At 41.8% G+C, this 26,770-nt stretch overlaps 3 protein-coding genes across 11 annotated transcripts in view; 1 reads left to right on the forward strand and 2 right to left on the reverse strand.

Annotated features, from left to right (window-relative positions):
• dnah6 (dynein, axonemal, heavy chain 6) overlaps positions 1-6,267 on the reverse strand; it is a 57,588-nt gene extending 51,321 nt beyond the window's left edge. For 2 of the 4 annotated variants that reach the window (XM_030417912.1, XM_030417895.1), the window contains exons 1-17: positions 6,149-6,246; positions 5,546-5,623; positions 4,825-4,901; positions 4,292-4,471; positions 3,900-3,996; positions 3,591-3,667; positions 3,278-3,421; positions 2,783-2,995; positions 2,499-2,633; positions 2,308-2,404; positions 2,151-2,217; positions 1,335-1,500; positions 1,107-1,208; positions 909-1,016; positions 634-723; positions 427-547; positions 53-204 (exon numbers count right to left, since the gene is read on the reverse strand). In XM_030417912.1, the coding sequence (XP_030273772.1) occupies positions 53-204; positions 427-547; positions 634-723; positions 909-1,016; positions 1,107-1,208; positions 1,335-1,500; positions 2,151-2,217; positions 2,308-2,404; positions 2,499-2,633; positions 2,783-2,995; positions 3,278-3,421; positions 3,591-3,667; positions 3,900-3,996; positions 4,292-4,471; positions 4,825-4,901; positions 5,546-5,615 (1,896 nt within the window). In that variant the 5' untranslated portion in view covers positions 5,616-5,623; positions 6,149-6,246. Of the gene's footprint in view, positions 1-52; positions 205-426; positions 548-633; positions 724-908; positions 1,017-1,106; positions 1,209-1,334; positions 1,501-2,150; positions 2,218-2,307; positions 2,405-2,498; positions 2,634-2,782; positions 2,996-3,277; positions 3,422-3,590; positions 3,668-3,899; positions 3,997-4,291; positions 4,472-4,824; positions 4,902-5,545; positions 5,624-6,148 lie in introns of all 4 variants that reach the window. The other 2 variants (XM_030417904.1, XM_030417920.1) reach the window with 2 other exon arrangements.
• Positions 6,268-6,454: 187 nt separating this feature from the next.
• Positions 6,455-20,445, reverse strand: sclt1 (sodium channel and clathrin linker 1). Its single transcript, XM_030417932.1, has 22 exons — positions 20,345-20,445; positions 19,869-19,917; positions 18,607-18,674; positions 17,953-18,005; positions 17,747-17,819; positions 17,331-17,386; positions 16,908-17,043; positions 15,882-16,004; positions 15,596-15,661; positions 14,855-14,925; positions 12,844-12,934; positions 12,527-12,618; positions 12,025-12,202; positions 11,761-11,859; positions 10,377-10,448; positions 10,172-10,246; positions 9,886-10,028; positions 9,522-9,714; positions 8,352-8,548; positions 7,609-7,687; positions 6,870-6,965; positions 6,455-6,742 (listed from the first exon to the last, which is right to left on the reverse strand). The coding sequence occupies exons 2-22, from the start codon at positions 19,900-19,902 to the stop codon at positions 6,683-6,685; spliced, it is 2,055 nt and encodes a 684-aa protein (XP_030273792.1). The 5' UTR covers positions 19,903-19,917; positions 20,345-20,445; the 3' UTR covers positions 6,455-6,682.
• c1h4orf33 (chromosome 1 C4orf33 homolog) lies at positions 19,754-25,070 on the forward strand. 6 transcript variants are annotated; one of them, XM_030417977.1, is made up of 7 exons: positions 19,754-19,997; positions 20,693-20,779; positions 21,145-21,338; positions 22,857-22,917; positions 23,006-23,057; positions 23,150-23,349; positions 24,198-25,070. In XM_030417977.1, exons 3-7 carry the CDS (start codon positions 21,158-21,160, stop codon positions 24,292-24,294), a joined length of 591 nt encoding a protein of 196 aa, XP_030273837.1. In that variant the 5' UTR covers positions 19,754-19,997; positions 20,693-20,779; positions 21,145-21,157; the 3' UTR covers positions 24,295-25,070. The 6 variants fall into 6 exon arrangements, with proteins under 6 accessions (XP_030273837.1, XP_030273847.1, XP_030273811.1 ...); XM_030417951.1 differs by lacking the exon at positions 19,754-19,997 and adding an exon at positions 20,440-20,606; XM_030417968.1 differs by lacking the exon at positions 19,754-19,997 and adding an exon at positions 20,442-20,600.
• The last annotated feature ends 1,700 nt before the right edge of the window (positions 25,071-26,770 follow it).

The raw sequence follows: 26,770 nt of genomic DNA on the forward strand, positions 1-26,770 counted from the left end.
CGTAATAGCAGTAATAGAGTGTATGTATGTATATTCTGTAGCGAGTCCTCACCTCCTGACAGCGGAGAGGAGAAGATGCAAGATTCTTTTTAAGCTGTGTTTTGTCCACAAGCAGCAAGCCCAGATGTGTCTTCTGTTGGATGGCTAAGGCCTCTTTATGCTCGCTTTGGTATAACTCCAGTGCTTTTCCAAAAAAGGACACATCTGTGGGACGAAGAAGCCAACATTCATCAGTCTGAAAGAACCATATTATTTTTCATGCTTTACTCCTGAACTTAAACTAGTGTATGTTTGCTCGCTGAATGTCTTTCGTGTTTACAGGTATGTAAATATTTTGTGTGCCACAACCGCAGAGCGCTATCTTCAACTGAAGTGCTCTTTGTATTATGAGTGGGAGAGATGTAACGTTGACGTATGGTACATCACCATGATCTTGTTGCTGCATCAAATCCAGATCCAGACTCTCGTTCTCTTTATAGAAAAGCAGAAAACGCTCAAACGTGTGTGAGTAGACTTTTGCTGCATCAAAGGCAAACTGGAGGGATTCCTACGTGGAAATAAAAGGTAAGACACGTACATACCCAGTACTGTACAACCTTCAGAGACAGAAACCTACGCAGAGAAAAATCGGACCTTGATCTCTTTGCTGAGACTTTGAAGGTGGCCATCATTGTCTATAATGGATTCCAAACAGGGGCCTTCCTTACATTGAACTTCCGATTTCTAAAAGTTACACACACGCACACACACACACACACACACACACACACACACACACAATATATCACAGATCAGTTAGCAGGTAAATCAGTATCCCAATATTTTTAACATATTAACAGCATTAACATTTACCCTGATTATACACAACAGGCCTGTCAGGTCGAGGTGGTGAATTTGTTTGTATCTACCTTGTCCGTTTTGGGCTCTGTCCGTGAACCAAAATCCGGATCTGCAGTAAGTGTATTAACCGACAACACTGTCTTCTCAAACAGCCCAACGATCTCCGCAATGGTCTCCTGCAGAAATTCACAAGGAAAATACTGTAGATTGGTACTAAAGCGGTGAAACCTGACATGAACCAGTTCATATCAATTCTGAAAACACACCTGAAAGTTCTCCTCAGAGGGTTGGAAAGTCAAAGCATTTGTGTCCAGCATCAACTCAGTCACAAACATAGGTTGGACACGGGGATTTTCTGAACCGTCAGCCTAATACCGACATACAAACACCAACCAAAATTCAAAACTGGACAGTGTACACTTGTAAATCTCACATTTTGTTGTCATAGTATTTACTGTGGTTTCTCTGTTAATAACACTGAAACAAAAGCATACCTTCATATCCATCTCAGCCTCAGAGTGTTGGCTCCAGCTCTGAATGATGGCATGGCTGGGCATTTGACGCACCTTCTCCTGGAGCACAGCCAGTAGTTCAGTCACCGCATTCACCACCAACATGTGCAAGGTGTTCATGACCAAATAGTCAACAAGACGGATGAAGCTGGGGAGGTGAGAGACAGAGAAGGGTTGGACTTGGTTCATGTGATGGATGTGCCAGATTAGTGATGTCATAGGCCTTTTTCACAGCAGACACTCTACCTCGTCAGAGTACTGTAGGAGAAGAACAGGTGTTACTAACAACATTAACGATGCCTCTGTTGTATCCACGCGTTGCAGGGAGTCAAGAATGCTAAGTTGAATTCAGCCATCATTATTGTCATTACTCACACCTGTGTTTTCTGACTGTAACATGTAACAGTGTCTTCAGTGAATTAAAAAAAAAAAAACATAAAACAGCGGGTATGTCTGTGGCACGTTTCAAAACAAATCTCTTAAACATCAAATGCAGCCTGTGCACTCATTGCTTACATCATCATGACACTTAACAGAGGTGTGTATTAAGCTGTTAATTAGACAGAAAAAAGCAAAGAGATTTTGGAACATAGCGAACTCTACACTCACACACATCTCGCAGCTGACCGGCAAGAGCTATTGAGCAGTCATTGCTGTAAGGCAGTGTGTATATGTGTTCAACAGGAGTGGGTACTGGTTACTGCCAGACAGATGATCAAGTATACCCATTAATAGATATATAATTCTACCTTACTCACCCCAGCTGTAAAGGTAAACATATGTGAGAAAATTACCCACCAGGCGAGGCGGTTAGACAGAATGGACCCCTTGATCCCTGCAAGTATTGTCCTCTTCTTTTGCACATCTGTGACAAACAGACAGGGCTATTAACCCTTTAACATTGTGGTTTATGTATGTACATTCTGGTGTCTCTATATGGTCAGTGTGTACGCACTTGGGTCAGATTTGGAATCGCCTGACAAGCAGTTGCGATAGGCACAGAGTGTCACTTCCTTTACCAGCTCTTGAAACTTCTCCAGGTCGGTCACTACCTGACAATAATGAACAAAATAGGGCAATGAGCACACAAAGACATACACAATATACACTTTAAACATGAGAAGCAAATTTAGTGTACAACTGTACCTCCTGTAGTTGTTTGAGCTGGATGCCCTGGAATTCCTGCAGTGTGTATGTGCGATTTCTATCCATGTGACCCAAGACTCTGTCACTGATTTGGTAACACATTTTCCTGACGTCCATCAGTGCAGGACTTAAGGACTGTATGACATATACAAATGTTAATCATAACTGTTAAAGATTGTTCTGGTCAATGAGTGTTTATATAGTGTATGATATTCTATAAACATTTTTCAGACTGACAGACTGAGAGAAATTCCAGACCTCAATTTATACACACTGTCACAAACCTGATTAGCGATAAATAAACGGTTTCGGAGTGACTCCCGTGCAAGGTGAATCTTTTTGGCGCAAACTTTTTTGCGCCAGAAGTAGAAGGGTTTCCACATTTTGAAGCGGGCAAAGAAGGGGATACGGATCAGCTTGCAGTGGTTCTTGTGCTCCTCTTCCCCAATCTCAAGGGAAAAGGGCTGTTTGGGGTGACCATATGTCTTCACCGCATTCTTGAATGTGATGAGAAGACACAAGCAAAGAAGAATTTTCTCTTACAAGTAGCCAATCTAAAGTCAGTAAACAATGCATTGGTGCTTTAACAGAGGATTTGTCAGCACCAGTTGTTTAGACTGACAAAGGAATAGGTAGCCTGGTAGCTTGACACATGGCACATGACACAAAGACCAGAGTCTTTTTGGTGGTCTCCGAGCATTGACAAAATAATTTTATTTCAGGGAAATTGTCCATCATGCACTGTAGACATCTTTTCCAAAAACATGTCTGGCACTGACCTTGGTCGTAGTTTGCAGAGGAGGTAATCTAACAGGCAACTTTTGATAACGCCCGTGTGGCTGCTCTGTGTGTTGAGATGGAGGCGACTGAGTCTTCTCATGAGCTTGTAAGTGGTCGACACTGGGTTGTCCCTTGAGTCCAGCCTAGATTAGGGAAATAATTTGACATCTACAGAAGTCCCATATCTATATAACTGTAATTACTCTAAGACTGACCCAAGGATAATAAATATAAGTGTTATGGAAAGTATTAGATTGGGTGAGCGGTACATAGCATTTCAAACTGTCTCAGTTTGATCTCAGTTTGTCTTACCTGTTGGTCCCACACATGGACTGCAGGTCTTGGTGAGATGGTGGATCCTTGTACTTCAGAGGCCGCGGGCTGACGCTCTGGGACAGTATGGCAAGTGGGATAGTAACATTTAAATAAGAGTTGGCTAACCAAAGCTAATAGGATTTACACTTATCCCACTGAACTTCTTCCTATTTTTTGTCTTCAGAACGAGCAAGATACATCCACTGTGTACTTCACTCATTCATCTCAACCTTAGTTACACTGAATCACTGCTCTTAAACAATGAAACCACTCATCCATCACTGATTATCAAATAGTCATCCTTACTGTACTCATATACTTCAACTTTGTCCAGGTGTCCACCACTCTTAATTGAAACTGGCCCTCTGGGGAGACTAGGCGTTGACGCCACATCCTGGGACAACTGAGAAGTGATGAGGAGACACAAGCAAAAATACATTTTCTCAAGTTGCTCATTATGTCAGTGAACAATTAATCGGTGCTTTAACAGAGGATTTGTCAGCACATTCCATCCCCAGTTGTTTAAACTCACAGGGGAGCAGGCAGCCTGAAGCTGGACACATTTGCCAGAGTTTTATTGGTAGTCTTAGGTTTGAGCATTTACGAAAAACAATTTCAATGTAGAGCCATTGTCCGTCATGCACTGTAGACATCTTTTACGCAATGCTAATCTTTTCTCAAACATGTCTGGCACTGACCTTGGTCGTGGATTGCATACGCGGGAAGCTGACAGGCAACTGGTGAAGAAGCCTGCCTAGCTGCTCATTGTGGTGAGATGGAGGCGACTGAGTGTACCAGCCAGGAAAATACAGCCGCTCACGGGTTTTTAAGTGGTTGAGACTGGGTTCTTTCCGTAATACTTGTCTCTTGAAAACAGCCTAGGTTAAGGGGAAGAAGCTGTCATCTACCAAAGACCCATACAGTTGTGGTCAAGGTTTTGGCATACACTTTTAAAGAACATGTACAGTATATCACGGCGGTCTTGAGTTCCAACGTTTTCTACAATTCTCATTTTTCTGTGATGGAATGAATGGCACACATACTTACTTTCTCACACACACACACACAAAAAAAAAATATTAATGAGGTTGCGAACCCACCACTGTATCAACATAACTGTAATTAGTCTATGACTGAGTCAAGTATAATATAAATATAAATATTATGGAACATACTAGATTGGGTGTACAGTAGATTGCATTTCCTATTGTCTCAGTATGAAAAGTCTCACCAGTGGGTCCAGCACATTTATTGGAGGTCTTGGATAGATGGTGGAGCTCTGTACTTCAGGGGCCGTGGGCTGATGCTCTGGAACAGTATGGCAAGTGGAATAGTGACATTTAATTCTATTAATTTAATTGCACTCATCCCATTAAACTTGTTCCTACATTTTGTCTTCAGAAATGAGCAATAAGAATCATCTATTGTGTACGTAACTCATTCATCCTTTTGTTTTTTAAGATCAGGCATCATCACTGTTCACATCACAAGTCAAGCAACTACAGATTTTTGTGTTGTATTTGTATACCAGCTCTTCAAACAGGATCTTTCCTCCGTCCCTTCATTTACAGTATTTCTAGAGGTTCAGTGATATGGGATGCTTTGCCACCTCATATCTTAAATCAAGCACCTATACAATCAAAGACAGCTGTTCTAATTTTCTTTTTCTTTGTGTATTTGAATGTCTGATAAGGTATGGGATCTTACGTTTTTTGTCATCTCTCTCCCATCATTTTAATAGTTGTATTTCTCTTTCTCTTTTTAAATGGACCAATGTAGTCTTTGCACCAGAGAGCGCCCACATCCAGTTCCTCTGTTAGGGATTTCTGCACGCCTTTTGTTGCTATATATATTAATTTGTATAATTTGTACATGTGTAAACAAACAATGAACTATGCAGTAACTAGCACTTCTCCGTGATACCAACAGGACCCTGTTTTAGCAAGGCCTACCTCTGGACTGTGTTTCCCAGCTTTGTCCAGAGCGACTCGATACGAAGCCCCCCGGGGGTGCACCGGCCATGGCAGGCTCTGGGGCAGTGACAGAAACAGTTAGCTAGCACCCAGCCAACATATGGGCTAAATGTGAGCAGCACATACCCGTATGGGTCCCAGGTGGGTTTGTGCACGGTGGCCTCACCTGATTTTGGTCAGGTATGGTATATGCGGGCTCGATGGTCAAACCCTGATGGTGCCACCATGAAACAACCAAACAACTGTCCCTGGCGGACAAACCCACTTGGGATCCATATGTGCGGTTCCGATGCATCCCATTCAGACCACGTTATTCAGACAAATTAGAAAAACATTGTAAAAGTTAGATATGTACACATATAACTTACTTACACCATTACAGCTCCAAATATTAAGCGACAAGCAATACAGGAAGAGGTAAACATTTGCTCTTTAAGTTAGCGAGCATTGACCTAACGCTTCAATTAGCAAACTTTTTTCAAACAGCTAACTTTAGTTCTGTGAATATAAGGCGTTGTCTTCAATGGTTATTCATACATGCCTGCCGTATCAAATATTCCGGTCTGAAATATTTTCACATACCTTCGTTCTTTGTTGTATAAAAGTGTTTAAAGTCGATGTATTGTTAGGTTACTCACAGAGTGCTCAGGTTTACGGTTTCCTAGCAACAAAGATTTCTCCCAGCATGCAACGCAGCCAAACAACGGCACGTTGCTGGTTTTGTTTCACCCGTGGCTGTATGTATGACCCTGACAGTTGACGAACACACATTCAAGACCAAAAACCTTGAATCCCTGATACATTTCTATGGAATATATAATACATTTAAAAAAAATATATATTTATATATATATACATATACACATACACACAATGAAAACACCGATGTATTTTGAAGGTGTTTGAAAGTTTATGTATCATTCTGAGCAAAATATCTCATTCATCCTTATAAATACAATTCAACAGAAAACATTTGGTACAATAGTGTAGAAAATTGGAACATGTTTTTCAGTGAATGACCAAAGCACTGACATTGTTGAGGTATCAATATTTTGGCCCAGAGCAACATGTTCGTCACACACATGCTACATTATTTTTCCTACAACACAGCGACAGTTATGCAGTCTCTTGATCAACCATGGCTGTTTTCCTTCGCTGTGATGCCAACATAGTCAGCTGTAAGCAAAGAAAAGAAAAAAAACAGCACAAGAGATAAATAACAGCATTCAAGTCGGATAAATCCCTCACACCATGTCAATGTCACCACATATCTGCACAAAATACATAATGTAATCACACATACCTGTTGCGTGGCAGTGGTTGCCCTTTGTTCAGCTTGTGTCAGTCGTCTCTGGAGACGACTCGTCTTCTCTTGATACTCTGCGAGCTGCCTCTCGTACTGCACAAACACGCATAAACATTTCAGTTGGTTACATGGAGTCAAAATTATGGTCACAATTATCACTATGCTTTACCACAGACATACTGTTGTGACAAGACGTGGGCTCTGCAAATATAAATGTGCAGAAATCGTGAGCAAATTCTCTCCTTTGGGACAGAACAAACACAACTCGTTTCATTTCATTCCAGATTCTCAGAACCTAAACTGCGCCCATCACACGCATCCCTATTTTTTCACCGCTTATCTCAAATTTATGCTGTAAATGTAAGATAGGCATCTTCTGATGACGTCAACACGACAGAGACTGCATCAAGTTATACATTTCCCAGTTGTCTTTGTCATGCTGCATGTTGCTGATGTTGCAGTTGTCTCTTAAAATGCCTCCTGCTTCTTGTCTTTTTGTAGCTGCTTGTCAGGTCACACTGGTACAAAGGAGGCTTGACATTTGCGGAGGCTAACAGCAGCTGATCAGACCTGAACAGCAAAGGGCAACTCTTTCACTCAGGTAGAAATCAGTGTCTTACAGTGGACAATCGTCTCCAGAATCGTTTAAGAATTGCTCTTTGCCATACCTCTTTAACTCTGGAAATCTGGAAATCAAAGTGCAAGGTTGTGTGCGTGATTATGTGTTTGTGCGAACCTCGGCAACGGTATTATGGTCCGTTTCAAGCTGCATCTCCAGCTCGTGCGAGCGCTGCTTCTGTCGATTCAGCTCTGCTCTGGAACAGACATAAAAATAAAGCATTCCTCATACAGACAAAAACATTTAGAAAGCCCCATCTTCAAGGGATTCGTGTTCAATATTTCCAAGACATCTCAGCGTAGTACAGCTGTCGCTGAGGGCAAAACAAAACTTAAAGTGGCAAGTCAATTCTTGTTTCAAATGTTATCGAAATCTTTGGTGCTGCACTTTTGCTGTTGCTCCGCTTAAATCCAGTGTTTGTGATAAAACTGATGCAATAAAAACATCAGTCCTTGGGCGGTATCAGAAGTATCACAAGGAGTTTTTTTTTTTTTTCATAAAAACTATGTTTGTATTGGACTTAAGAGAATGGTATCAAATATTAATTGATGTATCTCATCTTATTTTAAAGTGGATCACACTGGGATCAGAACAGTGTTGTTTTAGCAGTCTGTCAGTTACAGAAAATGTTTGCTCAGCCGGCTTGCTCTTCTGAGCACATTACTTCACATTTATCTACACAAGGAAAATACCCAGTGAAGTCACAGTGGCAGATGTTTTTAATGTAGGCAAATTTCATATTCATGTCTCCTATCATTTTTTAAAATGGCCAACTTTTGATCCCGAGGCACATTTCTCAGAGAATATTTCCTTTTTTCCTTTCTTCAGTAATTTTTAAATCTACGTCAGCCGGTTCTTACTTTATGCCTGTGATTTTAGTCTCGAAGGACTGAATCAGGTTCTTGGCCTCTTCTTTCCAGCGCTGGGTTCTTTTCTGCTGCGCTGTAACGAGGCTCGTCATTTCAGCACTGGAGCTACGCATACATTCTTCCAGCTCCCGCACCTGTGCGCTCAGTCCCTGCTCCTTCAGGCTGTACTCCTGCTCCATCTGTGACACCTGGGGGAGGTGGAGGCAGCAGAGGGAGGGGTTGGGTACATGACGTCACCTGCTGGTCCCAAGTTAATTTCAACAGTTGAAGATTTAAATACCCTTACTTGTCAAAACTAACTGACATGGATGCAAAAAATGTCATAATTTAATAATTGTATCGCTTTATGTAAGCAAGATGAGCATGTATTTTATTCTTTGTCTTTGGTTTTTATTTCTGCCAAGTACCCCATCCCCTTTTATACAAATGTACAATATTTATTTCAGTGAAAGCTTTCCAAATTGTTAATCCAAGTGGTTGTTTGGCAAACATTTCAGATCAGCAGGCTAAGTAAATTCCTTTTTCCCCCACTGCTTTCATGTTTTCTCCCACACTTCATAAAGAGGCGCTCCACAGATTTTACACATGAAGGTTAATTTACTCATCATGAGCACTACAACTGAGCCGGGGGGGAAAAACAAATTCTTTAAACATAGCTTTTTCAGTACATTTTGGTTGCTAAAAATTCTGCATTTGGAAAACACCTGGAACACAACACAACTCTGGACGGGCAGAGATTTTTTTGGAAACGATGACTCGGACACAGTCATTTGGTCTTATTAGTGTATGTACCATCATTGGAAAACGTGAACTCAAATACTCCACCACATGACACATACTCTGAGTCTGTACATTGATGGAATTGGTGTTTTATTTTTATCTAGACAGACACCAACAGACTGTACAGTACAATACAGTGTTGGGAAAGAGATACAAAAGTAGCTGCTGGTAATGTTTTAATAAAATACAGCAGTATCCAGGAAGATTCTGTCCTGTCTTCCCTTTTCTTCCACCCTACCTGTTCATCATTTTTATGGCCCTGCACTCTGGCCTTAAATAGTTTAACTTCCTGCCCTACAGAGTCAAGTGCCTTTTCTGGCAGATCTTATAGAGAGCATCTCTTCCTCAATTTCCTTCCTTTTCTGTTGATCATTCAGTTACCTGTTGTTTGGCATTCTTTTGGGCCAGCAGTGTGGCTTTGCGCAGCTCATCCATCTCCCTGCGAAGCTGCAGGTTCTCCTGCTGCAGCTGGAGCCGCTCGTCGCTGACGCCGACACAGTCGTCCCGGGCTGAAGCCAGAGAGCTCTGCAGCCGCCGCACCTCGTCCTGGCACCGTGACAGCTCCTCACTGTAGCTATACATGGAAACGAAGGGGTCAGAGAGTAGAAGAAAAGGACAAATTGTTATTTTTACACAATCATGATTTATTGGCAGTAAATGAACATGATGGGAGGAGGAAAGGAATAAAAGTAGAGAGCTCAATTTCCTGCCCAAGAGTAATCCTACAATGCTAAATTACACTTACTCCATCTCCATCTTTTTCAGTTTGTTCTGGGTGCTCTGCAAAGTGAGGCCCATGTCGTCCTTCATCCTCTCTGCATCCAGACACCTCTGGTGAAGAGCATCAATCTTCCTGAACTCTGGCTCTGCCCTGCCCTCCTTATACACCTCAAACAAAAACACCACAGGCAGCATTGAAACAATCGTTGCCTCAGCTCATTTATACAACCATGTAACCAAACACTATCAGAACTCTGGAGCTAGCTTTAGCAGCTTCTTTCTTGCAGTTTCACTGATCTTTTCACAGATACCTTCTCCAGCTCCTCCTCTACGGCTTTTCTCTCCCGCCGAGACCTTTCAATCTGAGACTCTTTATCTGCACACTCCTGGAGAAAGGTGGAAGGAGAGAACAGTTTCAGAAAGAGCGAAAACATGCGAGTAGACAGAGACGGAACAAAGGAGGGATTTAGTGTAATGGTTAAAGTGTTTTTTTTCTTTAATGGGTCAGGTTCTTACCAGCTGCAGCGCAGACAGCTCTTCAGCCATGCGGTGGATTTGAACGTTGCACTGCTTGCGCACATTATCCACCTATGGGAATAAGAAGTCATACAGTTGCAAAATGGGCAATGACTACTGGGATCTGGGCAGTACAGTAATTAAATTAATTACTTTAAGTAAGCAAGCAAGTACCCTGCTTGTCCAGGAGTTTTTGACCAAGAGTAGCGCTATGGTGCAGTGTTGATAAGAGTGGGCCTCATTTTGTCTGTTCTCATGCACATGTTTCCTTTCTCATAAAACATCTGCAGATACGACTTTTGGAAGAACTTTAAATGTTCACCGTTAGCATGCATGTTTCCTTGCAAGCACTCAGCAATCGTTTTGCTTTGAAGGTCCAGAAATATTTCCATCGGCGAGGTAGGTGAGGAGATAATGACTGGATTTTAATTTTGGGGCTAACTTATCCTTTAAGTCCTGAGGTAAGTCTGAGGTCTGATTGCCAATGTACGCAGTTTTGGGATTAATTCTTCATTACACGTACTTATCTCAACACTGAATGGCTTTAAGTGAAGATGAGGGGGAGGGAGGGAGGGAGGGAGGGAGGGAGAGAGAGAGAGAGAGACAGAGAGAGAGAGAGCGAGAGCGAGAGCGAGAGCGAGAGCGCGCGCGAGAGAGAGAGAGAGAGAGAGAGAGAGAGAGAGAGAGAGAGAGAGAGATGATTAGGGTGAAAAAACTGCTTCACTTTGTCTGCAGCATTTTACGTCAACCTCTGACATCCATGAGAAAATTACCTGGAAGGTAAAAAGTCAAAGGCAGAGGAAGGCCCATAATTTACAGAAAGTCTCACAAATCAACAGTTACTCTGTAAAATACCATCATTTGTTGAAGGCCAACCAGAGACTAAGATGACAGCCAGCAGTGCGGTCGTACTTAGCGTCATTAACGGGATTAAACAGTTGAAGGACTTGATGAAGACGACCCATTAATTGAGCATTAATCACCATGTGCCCGACTGAGGTTAGGCGGGGGGAAAGGGCAGTGCTTTGCTTTTGGCTAAGTACATCAGTAAAGTTGGAGGTTGCCCTACCGTGTGAGGCTAATTATAAACCTCAAAATTCTGTGGTTCGCTTAGTTTTTACAGATATCAATTTCTTTGAGAATTTAAGTATACAGAGCTGGCACCAATTATCTGGAGATCATCCAGTGCTTACCAAGTAATGGTGTGATACATTCAGTAAGTCAAAAGCAGATTTTAGTCACACAGAGCAAATCACATGGAGGGCATTTAGCAGAATAAGCTGTGATTCTAAGATGTTTTGTAGATATTTTGTAGAGTTTCAATGCTGTACCAATTTCTGCAGAAACTGAAACAGAAACAGTTCCTGCTCAGTGAGCCATTCACCTCTTTTCTTGTGCGGACTGCAGCATCCTGGATTAACTGTTTGATGGCCTCCTTTGTCTTCTCCAGCTCTTCTGCCTTCTGTTTCTCTCTTAACAGGGCCTGAAGGGAGAGGGTTCGGACAGACACACATTTCAGTGGGCAGAGGGATGAAGGGACACTTGTCAGGAGGATAATACAGCTCAATAGATTGAGGAGAAGACTCCACCAGTGAGAAAAAAAAAACTGGGGGGGGGGGGACACAGAAATAAAGGAAGACAGGGTCACCTGATCTTTCTGCAGTGCAGCCTCCTCGGCCACTTGAACACTCTCTCTCACTTTGGCCAGGGCCTCATACTTCTCCTCTTCTAGAGTGGAGCAACGCGACTGGAGTTCCCCCACTTTTCTCTCCCACACAGTTTGCTCTCTACGAACTGCCTCTGCCTCCTGAGAGGCAGCTTTAAGTCTGGCAAAGGAGGAAAAAAGACTGAGCACCAGTAGGGAGGAAGACAGGAAATTGCTGCTCCTGCTTGGCTCTCTGTAATTCTGATGTATAATTCTATGACTTCCAAAAAGAGTCGAAAATCCCACTCCTTCAAGACGCTCAACTACTGCTCTGTCTGAATATGGGTTAATGTTGTTGAGCTACATATTTCATGTCTTTCTGAAAATGTGGTTTGATCATGTCTGGAGACCCATTTCTAAAACATGGGAAATGTTCCACAATGCTGCATACATCTCTCTGACTGACTGCAATGTTAAAAGGGTGAAAAGGTGAAGGTGTGTTCACCTGGTCTCTAGCTGGCTCAAGGCCGCCTGAAGCTGCTGGAGCCGTCTGTCTGCTGCGTCCTCTCGGCCCTGAGCCTCTGCCACATCATCCTCCTAAAAACACAAACACACACGCCGCTTTCAATCTTAATTAACTGGATTTGGCTCATTTGATTTATTAAGTGTCCAAAACAATGACAAATAATGACAAAATGGGGGCACTACAGCCAAACAGATGTAAAACACAAGTTCTCTGCCTACCCCACTCCCAGGAGATGGAAAACCATTTTTCTTCTGCAATATAATTTTTTATACGTTGCATTTCTTATCTTCTCTCACCCGTCTCTGCATTTGGTCCTGGACATTCTGCAGCAGTTTGGTCATCTCATCTACTTTAGCTGTGGCCGTCCTCAGCTCAGCCTTGGCCTGCCTACAGCAGCAAGAGAGATTAAACAATAGTGCGAGTACATACTGAACAACATAGACACTGCCATCTTCAATTATGAGATTATTAGAGCATTGTGTAGTTTTGGAGGAAAAATTCAAACTCAGAGTTGCAATACTTAAAAAAATAACGAGGTAACAAAACAAACTCAAGAATATTTATTTTTTCCATAACTGAATAAACAAGCTGTTCTCTCTGCCGTACATAAACAAAGCAGAAAAGTATGAAATTGTGGGTCGGTTTGTTTATTCAGTATTAAGTCATGAAAATTAATAGAGTTTGTTTATTTAGGCATAATATAACATTTTTTCCAAAAATTAGTAAATAAAGATCTTTCTCTTCTGATTCAAAGTTCTTCCCCAAAACAACATAGCGCACCTTTCAAGGAAATAATTTTACAGTTTTGGTAATACAAATATTCGCTAGCTAGCACTAGATGCTGGCTAGCTTAGTGTAGCATGAAGACTGTAAAACAGGCAGCAGCTACCCTGGCTTCGTCGATAAGACCAAAATCCATCTACCAGCACATCAAAAGATCAATTCTACACTTCCGCTAACTTGTGAGTTTTAGGTGTTCACACAGAGATTGTGTTACTCTTATATTGAGCCAGGCTAGCCGTTTTTAGCCGCTGTAGTTACTGTACAGACAGGAGAGTGGTACTGATCTTCTCATTCTCACCCTCCTCTAACTCTCAGCAAGACACGGAATAAACATAATTTCCCCAAATGTGGAACTATTCCTTAAACTTGGATATAAAAGGTAGATTAAAGGTAGAAGCTTTACCACAATTTCTATCTATCACAAACGTATTTCACAATATCCCACACATCCCACTTTTCAACATGGGATTGAATTTCGTCACAATACACTAATTGTGCATCCTGTATCTACATGTTATGTAGTGTCATAGGGCCAATTCACACTGTCCTTTCAGTGTGGGAATCATGTGCCGATATGCTGCCTCGCCGTCTGTGTCAAAGTTATAGATGTGGAGAGGGCGGGGAGTTTCGCTGCAGCTCTGATCCACCTCTGGACGTAGTATCAGAGCCGCAGCAGAGACGAGACGCAGTCTGTGTGAATGGAAAAGCCGGAGGCACGGAACAGGGGTGTTGTTTCAGTCTGATGGTGTTCACAGTCTGACAGCTAAACAGATCCTTCACTCATCAAATAAAAGAGAAATGAACAACAAAGCAACATTACAGGACCAAACAACTGTTATGTGGTAACTGGTCGTGTCTTTGGCAACTTATATGCGGAAAAAAATATGGCATCCATACATGGAAAATTCTGACTCTGTCACATTTCTGCCTGGAAAACAGCATCTGTTCCCGGCAGCAGAGCCAGGCGGCTCCCGCAGCTGAATGGCAGTGCTTATGTGACACGACTCAGAACAAAAAAAACCTTAAAACTCATCACATCTTTGTGTCCTTCAGTTATTGTGTTGTTGTAGTTACTCTCTGGCAACTTGTATTGCAAAAAATCTTCATGACTGTGAGCTCTCCCGACCGAGAGCGCAAAAAACCCCCTAACTTCATCACTTTCCACGCAGCATGGTGGGTCAGGATCGCAATCACAACACATTACAAATGCATATATTTGCTTATAAACAGTCGGCAGTTGTTTAGATTACAAATAAAAAACTATTTGACAACGTCATGATGTGTACCATCACGCTTATTTTAGTTCTGCAGCGCTGGCGTGTTGTATGAAATAACACAAAGGAGCAATCTTAATCCTCCGTTTCTTGGTTCAGTGTGAACAAAAAAGGCGGCGTAAAAATGAGCCTTTGTTGTTGCCATGATGCAGAGTCTCTCCGTGAAAAGGGCTATAGTAGGTTTCAGAGCAAGTTCACAGAGCAAGACCTCTGGCTGCAGCCATTTTGAATCTCCAAGGTATTTAGTCACCTGAGCTGGCAGTGTAGCTCCTCCATCTCCGTGCTCTGCTCCGTCATCGTCTTCAGGAACTGCTGGTTCGTCTGCGTGTGGCAAGAGAGACAAGACTGCCGTTTGTGTGGCATGACTCCAAATACACAAACCTCAAATTTGACCCCAAAGTCAACTTTTCGCCCAAAACTTGTGTGTCCTTTCAGAACAAGCTTGCGAGTCCCTGTCAGTCACTCATGGCTACAAAGACCACTGTCTCACTTGAGAATGAAAAAGGCTGTTTGTATCATAAGTCAGAGAGGGGAAAGCCCAAGGCTTGCCCTCATTAAAAATGCATCAGAGGGATATCGTGTTACTATCTCCTCACACAATGTAGTGTGTCCCAAGTAAACACTAGGTGCGCATGTGTATGTCCGAGCGCATGGGTTTGTATGCGAATAAATAGACACAATGTGCTGAAGGCCTTAATCTCAAAGTGAGGTAGCGCCTTAGTCAGATTACTGTCCAATTGGAGTCCAAACTGACTGGGCGTTCTGAAAAAAGAAAATGCTAAGGTAGTAAGAGGATTACCAAGCGAGCTGACACACTATAATACAACCCAGGCAGTTGTGGCTGACTACCAGAGTGATTTAGAAACCGATTCACTTGGTTACAAGATTAATTATTAGAGCAGGGTTAATTCCGGAGAATTGCACAGCATTTCGATCCCATGGCTAATTAGGAGGCAATAATTTAACACGCTTTTAATTAAGCGTCACTTACCGATTCCAGCCTCTGATTGGCCAGTTGAAGTTTGTGTGTGTGCTGCTGGAACTGAACAAGCTGATCCTGTGATTGGGGGGGAAAAAAAAAAAAGAGAGGCATTCAATAAAACGTTAACTGCTTGTAATTACCTCACGCTTATAATAAGCATTAACTGAGGCCAAAATGCTCTAATTGACCTCAGTTCCATCATGCTGGCTCCATCTTGTGGTGAAAGGCTGATGTGCTGTTAATGGGCTAAAAACCTACTGACTTTGCATATTAATGCGGGAATACTGAAGTGAACCTTGAGCTGCTGTCTCTGTGCATTGTGGATCTGTCCATCTGAGATGGTCTTCTGGTAGGCCTGCTGGAGGCGGTCCAGCTCCTGGGCTGCTGTCTGCCACAGCTCCATGGCCTGCGCCCGCTCCTAAACAAATAAACATTATAACATACACATGCATTCATACAAACTCAGATGTATTCATTACCTGCTGAGACAGCGGCTTTTTTACTTTGTCAAAAACTGTGGTGCGTGTACCATTATGGCAAAATGGAAGGTGCTCCTGGAGACACCTTCTGTAGCAAGAACTAACAGAGAAGCAGTTTTTACCAGGTGTTTACATTTATGTCTGTCTAACCCTAACCCAGCATGACAGCATCACAGTCAAGTAAGATGCAGTCACAAAGCTTTGCAGTTTTCTGGCTGAGATCAAATTGAAAGCAGAGTTCAAAGATGCATGCGAGCCTATGTCATAATATAGTAAAGCATACTGGGTATTCATGGGTAAGAACTTGAGCATGCCTGACCTAGTGTAGAACAGCATTGACAGCAGCTGCAAATACCAAGTTTTTCTGTGAGTTTTATGTGTTTCACCACTCAATTAAAAATCAAGGGTGTTTTGTTCATTGAAAGATGCAGAAGACAGAGGGCAAAGCTTGCAACTTCATGATTAAGACAGGGATATGCAATAAACAATTATGTCTTTGTTGTTTTATATACGTGTGTGTGTGTGTGTGTGTGTGTGTGTGTGTGTGTGTGTGTACAAGAAACACAAGATATAACATGTAAATATGACAGTTTAAAATAGGTACATTTTTAAAGAAGAATAACACATTAGTCATATTACAAATGAAAATATCTCTGCTGAATGCAGAGATCAAAACTTCTTTAAAGAACTTTTGCTTCATCTTACTCCCAAAAACAGCAAACAAGTGCAATTCCCACTGGAAAATTCATTTAGTTTAAAGAATTTAATGAGACAGAACAACAGATTATATGTAGAGCATAAACACACGACTGTAAATGTGGACTTGTAGGCATTATACAGACCTGTTCAGACAGCTGGACCTGTTCTTGGAGGTTTTTGGTGAATGCTTCCTCGTCCACTGTGCTGCCCTCCGCTCCTGAAGCCAGGGGCAGGGCATGAAGCTGCTTCTCAACGGACTCCCTCAGCTCTGCATGCAATCTGGCAAAGGCGGGGATTGATATTGAAGGGGTAATTTATGAAAATGATAAAATTGCAGATGGCTTTTGATTTTAAATTAAATACCGCAACTTTAATTACAGTCAATGAAGCACACTTTTAAAAGCTCAGGAGGCCTCTATAATGAAAACTTAAAATAACATTACTTCTCTACTACTACTCACTGTTACCTTGTATTTGGTGGAACATGGAGTTATGATCTAAGTCACTCAACATCAATCAATCAATCGATCAATCAATTCGACATGTCACTGGTGGACTTTTCCTACCTTTCGTTCTCCTTGACAACCCTTTCCAACTTCACTTTGATGTCTGTCATCTGCGCCTTTTGATTTAACAAGTAGATCAAAACTGTGTGTTATTAATTAGTAAAGACATCAGACTGCAATAAAATCTAAGTCCGGATTTGTACATTAAAAAAGAAACCAACTTAAATATGCTAAAAGATCAGTATCCTTTGAAGAAAGTCATCAACAATATGTATCATCAAAAGAAACCCAGATCAAGAGATCTCTCAGCTCTAAGCCTCACTTTGGCATATTTCAAGGCCTTGAATTTGTACATCCCATTACTTAACTTTATATCTACAGTACATCTAATGTACTACTACAGATGAAGTCAAGATATTCAATACTTTGTTGAGCATTTGATTTAACCGTACAAACTGAATTCATATCTTTTTCACCTGGTATCTCTGCAGCTGCTCGGTCATTTCATCCATGTGCCGATCATACTCTGATATCAGAGGAGCCATTATACTGTAACACAGGTGAACAATGATGTTACTTAGAAGGAAAAAATATTTACTCTGGGTGTATGCGAATCAGCAGAAGATTGTTTATCCCATAATGTGTTGACTGTCATACAAGAGAGAATTTCATTGCGCCTGACCTTCTGTCAGAGATCCACGGTGCAGGAGACTCCGTCCGTCTTGCCTCCTCAACCTGATGAAAATAAAGAGGTACAGCAGGTGAGGGCTGGCATTATGGGGTGTCCAGTCATAGGTCATTTTACTCAATACTCTTATTTAGTTTAGTGTGTTTATTTCGGTCTTGTAAGAAAAAAGACAAATACAATAGACAAATATAAAAGCATTTTAAAAAATCTTTTGGAGGAAAAAAACAAAAACAAAAAAACAAAACAAAACAAACAAGAACAAAACAGAAACCTGCATATTCTACATACAGCAATTTATGAGCACAGTGGTATTTATAATTCAGTTTTATATTTATTAATAATCCAAATAACTTTTTGAATCTGTTAAGTGTGTTGCACAGTTTGATTTCTAATTCTAGATTATTCCATTGATTGACTCCTTTAATAGATATACATCTTTGTTTCACATTTGTTCGTACCTTTGCTTTTGTATACACATAAGTCCCTCTTAGTTCATATCTAACAACAAAAAATCTAATGCAAGTATGGTGCATCTTGTTGAATTATTTCCAAGTCAAACAGATGCAAAAAAAGGTTACTTAATAAAGAAAGCATACATTGAGTTACATCTTCTACAGTGTAAAGCTTTTTCCCTAGATGTCATGGTACCTGAGATGATGTAGACTGACTGTGGTGCCCATACTGATACTGGCTGAGAGCCGAGTTTAACCTGTGGACTGAAAAAAGACACACACATATGCAGTCAAGCACACATACTCCTGTAGCTCCACTATTCAGAGTTTCCCCACCACACTGGCCTATTTAGAAAATGCAAATTTTCACAAATGAGGACTTAGTTTGAAATAGTACCATCCACCAAATACATAAAGCATAAAGTATCTGGCCATTCAAGGGCAGATCTAGCAATGGTTGGCTGTGTTTGTTGGCAGGTACACTGTTCAGGGCAGCCATGAGTCAAGTTACAGCAGTTTTGCTGAGAGCAGTGAAAAACTTGGGCTAGAAGTTAGTTAGATTTCAGAGGAAGTTAGTCAGAGGAAGTCAGGGACACCTATACAAAAAGTCAGCAAAGATGAATGAGATGGATGAAAGAGCTGCAAAGTCATGATAATCATGAGAGAGTGTGAAATTTAAGTCCCACTTTAAAGCATTTCACCAAAAAGTTGTGGTGGTTTTCTTGGATCTCTCACCACCGTTAATAGAGCTGCACAATTAATCGAAATACTATCGAAATAACAGTTCAATATTCACATAGCAAGTCCTGGAATACAAGCCATGTCCGAAAAAATGTTTCTCAAGACCTCAAACACATGCCCCATCATCATGTTATTTTCAGTGAAACTGTGATGCAATAATGATCATTCCCACCAATCGCGTGTCATATCACAACCGATTATAACCGAGTATCACTGTTACAATGTGGTGACAAACTGACCCAGGAACACATAATTACCTCGACAACAGAAAGGAAGCATTGACATGCATTAGCAGTTCCATTTGTGTGTATGTTATCAAGAGTCCTTTTTAGTATTACAGAATATATAATATTGTCCCTAATTAACATTTGGCATCCCCAAATCCTCTCATGTTCCGAATGTATTTTGAACTGTGGGGCAGTCTCCTAAAAGCCCCAGTGAGATTCGTGATGACTCAGATCAAATGTGGTATTCATTTGATTTATTGTAATAAAGTATGGGACATGGTTTGTAATATACTGTGTGTTTAAGTGGACATCATAACGTGATGATGGAGAAGTGATGGTCTCATGTAACTACGTTTGGTGCTGTCTCAGTGATGCCATACGCTCACAGTGGCTCATTATAAATCTACAGCCTGAATGTAACTGCTCAGCATTTGAAGACTTGAGCAGGTTTTGGACTGATCAACGTGCTGTTAGGGTGTCCTAAACTTACCTTGATCTCGTAAAAACTCAACTTCTGCCTCCATGACGAAGGTGCAGTCCTGATAAAAGCAGAAGAGTGTGCGCTGTCACATTCAAAACGACCACAGCTCAACATTAACGGTCGCTTAAACAAAAGCAGGTATGTGACAAGTAAACCACTAATTCAGTCATGTCAACTGCTTTCGAGTCAACGTCTTGCTGCCGGGGTTTAGAAACTACCTCTGAAAATTATACACATTCAGCTAACGCCATTAGAAAGCTGCTTAAGGTCTGTTAGCTAGCACATCTTGTTGCCAAGTGAAGCTAGCGTTAGCTAACTTAGGCAGCTAATCAATCTCAGCTGAGATTAGCGAACCTAGCTAACTAAATCTATTAATTTGATAGGCAAAAGTCCAACTCGCAACATAACCGATTTAAGAGAAAGGTGACTGCATTGCTTGACATGTAATATTTCCAAATACAACAATACAAGAGCGGAGTGTTTACGTTAATCTTCGGTTCCGCCGTCAGTTTTGAAGCAAACAAACAACGACCAATGGCAATGAAGATATGCACCAGAGAAGTTGTTCCGTCCTCACAAAGCGGAAGTAGAAAAGGTTCCGCTTTATGACGGGAGGTTTCAGTCGGATATTATGTGTCAATTCAAGATACACAGTCTTTTAGTTTCTGTTTGAATATTATTGTGAAACATATCTGGTGGATATAGTTTGTTTTTAGCCCGACGAGCTGCTCTGGTCCGCCAGTAAGTGTAGGTATAATAATGCTTGATAGCTGGTCGAACTGGTCATGTGATTTGCTAAGTTACCAAAATGACAGATTGGTTATTCTTAACAGAAAAATCGTCCTGGAAAATCACCAGCTCTGGCAAGTTTACCAGATTTCGAAATCAGGTCTTATCTGAAACCGCTGCCTGGACACCAAGTAAGTTCGGCTGATAGGTAACAGCTCCAAGTTTTCTCATATCAGGAAGTCAGTTTGATTATCTTTAGAAGTTATTGAGTAACAGAACTGCATTTGACACTGACCCAATATGATAACAAACTGCTTAAAAGGCAGAACATTTAGTATTTTAAGGGATGGAAAGTCCAGCTTGGGCACAGTCGAGAGTATTTTCACCTGCGAGTCTGTGGAGTTTTGACAACATGGGGGCATCTCGAGGGATACAGTTAATGACACTAATCCACATTCTGCTATGCTGTGACTCTCTGTAAGTTTACGGTTTAGACTGGTGCAGTACTGTGTAACAAACATGGCAGACTGTGATGCTGATTTCATTTTTCTTTCAGTCCTCTTACCCAAATGCAGTATTTGATCCAGAACACCTGGGATAGCAATCCAGTGGATCATGACCCCATCAGGATCGTCTTCTCTCCTGGCCAAGGAGGGCTGAAGATCGAGATGTTTGGTCCCTTCTTCAATGACCCCGCGGCTCCTCTGGCACCCCCGGGTCAGCCCTTCCCCGGACTGTGGGACTATGAAGGTGGGTGAGAAGGACGGATCTGAGGCGATGCTGTACGGTGCCGCACCACAGGGGTTCTCTAGACATGTAGCGAGAACATTGGCAATATTCAATTAAAATGGGCAATATGTACGAATTTTAGTACAAAACATCCAAACATTTAAGCAACATTATGTAATTTTTGCACACTGCAAATTGCAAATTCTACATAATGTTGCTTTAACAAAAAAAAAGTTATAACTTGTTTTTTGAATGCATCACTAATTAAAGCAGTAGTTCAACAATTTGTGGAACACGCATATGCGCTTTCTTGTCAAGTGGGATGAGAAGATCTGTATGACTCTCATTCACTGTATTTCCATTCATTACAGCAGTGAGCTTTGAAGTCAGCTCCAAAGCTCACTAATTTACAAGTTACTCTGTGTGTAATTTGTTTGTTTAACAATCAAAGGGTAAAAATTCCAAGTTTGTGGATTCCGCTGGATCCTCACTGATTTCCTCTCTAACTTCTGCCCTCCTCTGCCTCTGATTGGTTGCCTTGTGATGGTTGTGATGCTTTGGTTTAGGCATAAGGAGGGAAGCTGGTGGGAGCTAGGATAAGAATATCAGGGTTAGCCAGTCGGACACAGAGTGGGTCTGGTATCCACAAGAAAAGCAGTGGGATCCACAATCATGCCCTCTTTCCAATCATTAAGCTAGGCTAAGCTAACTATCTCTAAGCTTCAGCTTCATATTGAATGGACAGATACACAAGTGTTATTGATCCTCTCATCAAACTCTCACTATTCCTCCGACTGAATTAAATTTACAAACCACAACGTGTAATTATACCAGTGACACAATCCAGACTCCATAGTGTTGATTCAAACTGAACTATATAAACCTCACAAAGGTCACATTTATGGGCGGGTTGTAATGGATTGCATCGTGTTGCGCAGGTCTTGCTTGTATTGTGCCTACCCCTCAATAGTTGTACTAAATAAATCATTGTTATTCCAGTCATGATTGCTCTTTGATGCAATTTTAGACCACTCTAAAAGCTGAGATAAAATTATGAATGTAGTCCAGTGAGGTTTGAGAGATGAGGGACCAGCTCTGTTTATGAGGGCCATAATAGTAATTGCATTATCATTATTATGGTGACACAGCAATTAAACCCAGTGATGAGGTTGAGTAATAACAATCCTATCTAATTGACCTTAAGTAAGTTCGATTTCCGGTTAATGAGCCCCACATATTTGGCCTCATTAATGTTACTTATTAGATTGGAAGGCAACCCCATTATAATCTATGTAGATAATGAGCATGTGGCTAGGTTAGCGGGTGTGCTGATCTTCATATCTTATTTCAAAGTTTATGTATTTTTACGTGATGTTGCTCAACTGTAACTTCACATAAACGACTTAAATGATTTAATTAATTTCTTTTTTCCCCTTGAACAGGTGCTGAGGAGGCTAATAACTCCCTTTTAAGCAGTTCATTAACGCAATACAAACGGTTTTATCTTGATTAAATGATTGGTCTTCTTCTCCTCTTCAGTTGTGGAATCCTTCTTCCTTGATAGTACTACAGAAAATTACCTCGAGGTGGAGTTTTGCCCGTAAGTACAGAACGAAGCTGTTGTAACACTGGAACGTATATTTGTAGACAAATACGATTCAATCATGCAAACTGTGTTTTCATTTCAGACACGGACAGCACCTGATATTATTGCTGTCGGGAGTTGGCCAAGCATTCCTGGTAGGTGGACATCAAGGGAGTTCTTGAAGTGGGCAGTTAGATGCATTGATTATTAGCATTTTTTAATTTTTGTCTTTAAATCTTCTCCCCAGCAACAACTCCCCATGGTGTTTAATGCCACAATCAAAGGGGACAGGTGGATGGGTGAGGCTCTCCTCCCTTGGTCGTACTTCCCTCCCAATATCAACAAGATGAACTCCTACGCCATCCATGGCTCAGGAGAGAAGCGTACATATGAGGCTCTCTACCCCATTCCCAAGGAGGACTTAGTGGAAGGCCAGAGACCCAACTTGTAAGTGTGCAGACTCCTTAGAGTACCTTTGTTTGAGTTCATGTAGGCCAACAAACTATATTGTATCGCCATCAATTTAATAAGTTGTGACCTGTGAGAGACTTATAAAATAGGGGTCAAAATTAAAGCAGCAGAAGAGTTCAAACAACCCTGACTTCAAAGGCGCAGTAAGTAGGCATGTTACCAGGTCTATATATTGTGTTGCAAAGTTATCTACTGAAGTTAGCATGCTAACCAGCTAACTCCAGGCAAGTCCAGCCTCAGGCCTCATGTGCTGGCAGTGTGAACCCCAACACTTTCCAGTCCCGACCGCTAGATGCACAGCTAACTGAGCTAACTCGCTAAGCTGCAGGTAGGTTACTCTGGTTGTGTGCAGCCCCCTGTTTATTTTTATGTATGAATTCAATAGGTATTTGATCCTTACACATTGCACCTTTACATCCGTAGTCTGGATCAAGCTCCAAAAACAGTGTGTCCCACATTTCATACACTGCAACACTATGGCTCCTTTCATTCGACCTCCCCTTGCTGCTAAACACGTACATCTTTCACAACAACTCCACACCTCAGTTTGTAACGCAGCATTGTGTTGCAAATTGACACTATTGACATCATGAGGATTATTTTGTTGACATCAGAATTATTTTCTTTACTCAAGAGACTTTCCTCCAGGTGTGATTGACTTGAAATCATTACTGGCTAAACTCCACCTTGCACTTGATATAGCAAGGTATTAGCAAGCTGGTGATACTTAATACGCTGTTAATTGTACTTGGCTCAGTAATGGCACGTATATGTATATATGAGAATTTTTTCATCACTTCATTATGATGCTCTCTGTCTCTTAGCCACCGCCTGGAGTATTTCAAAGATTTCCGCCTGCAAAGCATCATGGGAGAAGGTTGGGTCCAGCCAGGGTCTGATCTGTGGATAGGAAAGCCCTGAGCAGTTCAAAAATACTCCAATTTCCCTCTCTCTTTCTCTCTCTCTCTCTCTCTCTCTCTTTCTGTCTCTCGCTCAGACACACACACACACACACACACACACCGCGGAGGCAAGGCAACAGTACAAACACTCATTGATGGGGAACAAAGGGCAATCAATCTTTATTAGTTAATGATACCAAACGATATGACACGAAATATGTTATCAGCTTGTCGGAGCGTATTAGCCTTCACACACATCTGTAAGAGCACGCAGTCACACACACATCACAAGGCGACGGACGTCACCCTAAACGGCCTTGGCAGAGTGTGACCTGCAGCAGTTATACTGTGGATGGTGGCGAGGAATGCTCACTTTGACATTCAGCTCCGGTGTAGCCTGTGAGTTTCCCCTTCAGTGAGGTGAACCGCAGCAGGTTCTTGTGATTCTTCGCCCTGACTGCTGAGAGACACAAACAATCACACGCCACTGAAGTGAAAAATCTGGTTTTCTGAGATACAGGCCGGAGCTTTTGAATCACTGCTGTACTATAATTAGTTCCTCTGGCAACATTCCACTTCCTTTATGGACCTCTTTCAACAGCTAAATATGTTTACATATTGATTACATGTTGCTGATGAAGCATGCTGTCATTTTTTTTTCTCTCTGTGATTGTTTGAAAAGTGTCACTGTCATTGTTTTTTGTGATGCGTGTGATCAAGTTTCAGTGTCATTGTCCATTTATCAATGTAATGGTTCATCATTTTGAGAAATAAACATTTGGGCTGGTACACTGATTTTGCTTTTGAATGAGCCGGGTTAGCTCCTTCCCCCTATTTGTAATCTTTGTGCTTCAACAAACTTCTTCTCTATCATCATAGTTAGCATGCAGACAGGAGAGGTATGCATCTTTTCACGAATAAGGGAATAAACCATTTTCCTAAAGTGTAGCACTATTCTGCTAAAAGGTCCTATATTCTAGAAAGTGAGAAACACAATGGGCAGTGCCAGCTCAGGTCTGTGAGAGCTGACCAATCAGAGCAGAGTGGGCTTCTCAGGAGGTGGGCCATGAACAGAAAATGGAACTAAAACAAAACATTTAGACTGAGGGTGAATAGAGGTGCTGAATCAATGCACAGTATGTGAAAAAAGGTGTTTTTCAATATTCAAATGTGGAAATTTTCCAGTAAACACCAAAAAAGCAGTATAATATGGGACCTTTAACTTGACTGATGTGGAATCCACAGTATGTCCTGTCACTATGTCGAATGTTTGACAAATAAAGCAGGTTGAAAGCTTTTCGGACTATTGAGTGACTCATCCTGACACTCTGCAGTTCACCCCCCTCACATACACATCAAAGTCCCCCCTCACTTACTTTTCTACCTACTTTTAGGAGTTGAGATCACAGGCCCTCTGATCCCCAACAAACACCCACACACACACACACACGATGATTGCGGACACACACAAATCTCTGTCTTCCTTGCATGACCCTGCGAGATTTCCCACCTTGGCCTTGCCACAGCCCTTTGTAGAGCCCGTGTATTTACCAGAGGCTCCACTCCAATCACCGGCTGGCAAACCGCTTCTCCTGACCAGGAGATGGGGGGGGGGGGGTGATTGATTTTCATGTTGGATGTGTTGCTCTTCGCTGTGGCAACCCAAAAGCCCATATTGAGCCCTATCAGTTTTAATTGGCGTTCTCGCCTTTGAAATGTGTGCAGTGATTAGGCCTAGAGAGCCCACTGCTTAAGCCCCCTCCTTATCATCGCCTGCGGTGCCTTGCCACCTCACTGCACATTATTCACATGCGCAGGCACACACACACACACACACACGGATTTGGCACACTGTAGTCCACCAGCATGTTTAATAAAATGTTGACCCCAAACGATGTTTCTGGACACATTAGCACCAAAACAGGATCTTCATGAAACACTTTGATGAATGCACACGGCCACGCACACACACAGCCGTGCGCAGGCAGAGGATGTGTGTCCCCACTAAGACTTAAACCCAGCTCTCTCTAATTAGTGTGAAGAGATGAGAGGGGAGAGCAGAACAGGTAGCTGACTCTTCTCCACCGCCAAAGCCCCGACAGATGAGCAGACACAAGAGCCGTCCCATCCCATCTTGGGGGAAAAAAGCGACCAGCCTGCTCTGAAACATTCAGCACCAGCTTAAGGGTGATTCTGCGTGTCAGAAACTTTCTGGTGATCACCCCAGACCTAGTTGCTTTTGCCTTTTTTAAATTTTTTATTAATTTTTTTTTTTTTTTTTTTACAAGAGACGTGGGTCCTCATTTCCTCAAGTTTAAAGAGTGTTTGAGGGTATGAATGAGGATAAAGTTGTGATGAAAAATAGAACGCGAGGGATAAAGGAGTGATCTTGGAACATGAAAAGAGCGAGAGATTGAAAAAGCGGAAAGCGGTAATGACTTTGCCTAGTTTTAGGGGCTCTGTGATAGAGACCCAAATGAAAGATTCATACTGCA

The sequence above is a fragment of the Sparus aurata genome, chromosome 1 (assembly GCF_900880675.1).
Source record: "Sparus aurata chromosome 1, fSpaAur1.1, whole genome shotgun sequence".
NCBI classification, from domain to species: Eukaryota; Metazoa; Chordata; class Actinopteri; order Spariformes; family Sparidae; genus Sparus; species Sparus aurata.

What these genes read in the sequence shown, in the direction of transcription:
- sclt1 (XM_030417932.1), bottom strand. Translation starts at nt 19,902, where the DNA reads ATGGAGGCAGAAGTTGAGTTTTTACGAGATCAAG. An exon ending in AGGTCCAGCTGTCTGAACAG is followed by an intron (nt 16,005 to 16,907) that starts GTCTGTATAATG and finishes TTATTTGTTTAG; the next exon opens with GAGCGGGCGCAGGCCATGGA. An exon ending in CAGTCCGCACAAGAAAAGAG is followed by an intron (nt 10,449 to 11,760) that starts GTGAATGGCTCA and finishes TTATTCCCATAG; the next exon opens with GTGGATAATGTGCGCAAGCA.
- c1h4orf33 (XM_030417942.1), top strand. Translation starts at nt 20,935, where the DNA reads ATGGAAAGTCCAGCTTGGGCACAGTCGAGAGTATTTTCACCTGCGAGT. An exon ending in CTGCTATGCTGTGACTCTCT is followed by an intron (nt 21,066 to 21,144) that starts GTAAGTTTACGG and finishes TTTTTCTTTCAG; the next exon opens with TCCTCTTACCCAAATGCAGT. An exon ending in GAAGGCCAGAGACCCAACTT is followed by an intron (nt 23,350 to 24,197) that starts GTAAGTGTGCAG and finishes TCTGTCTCTTAG; the next exon opens with CCACCGCCTGGAGTATTTCA.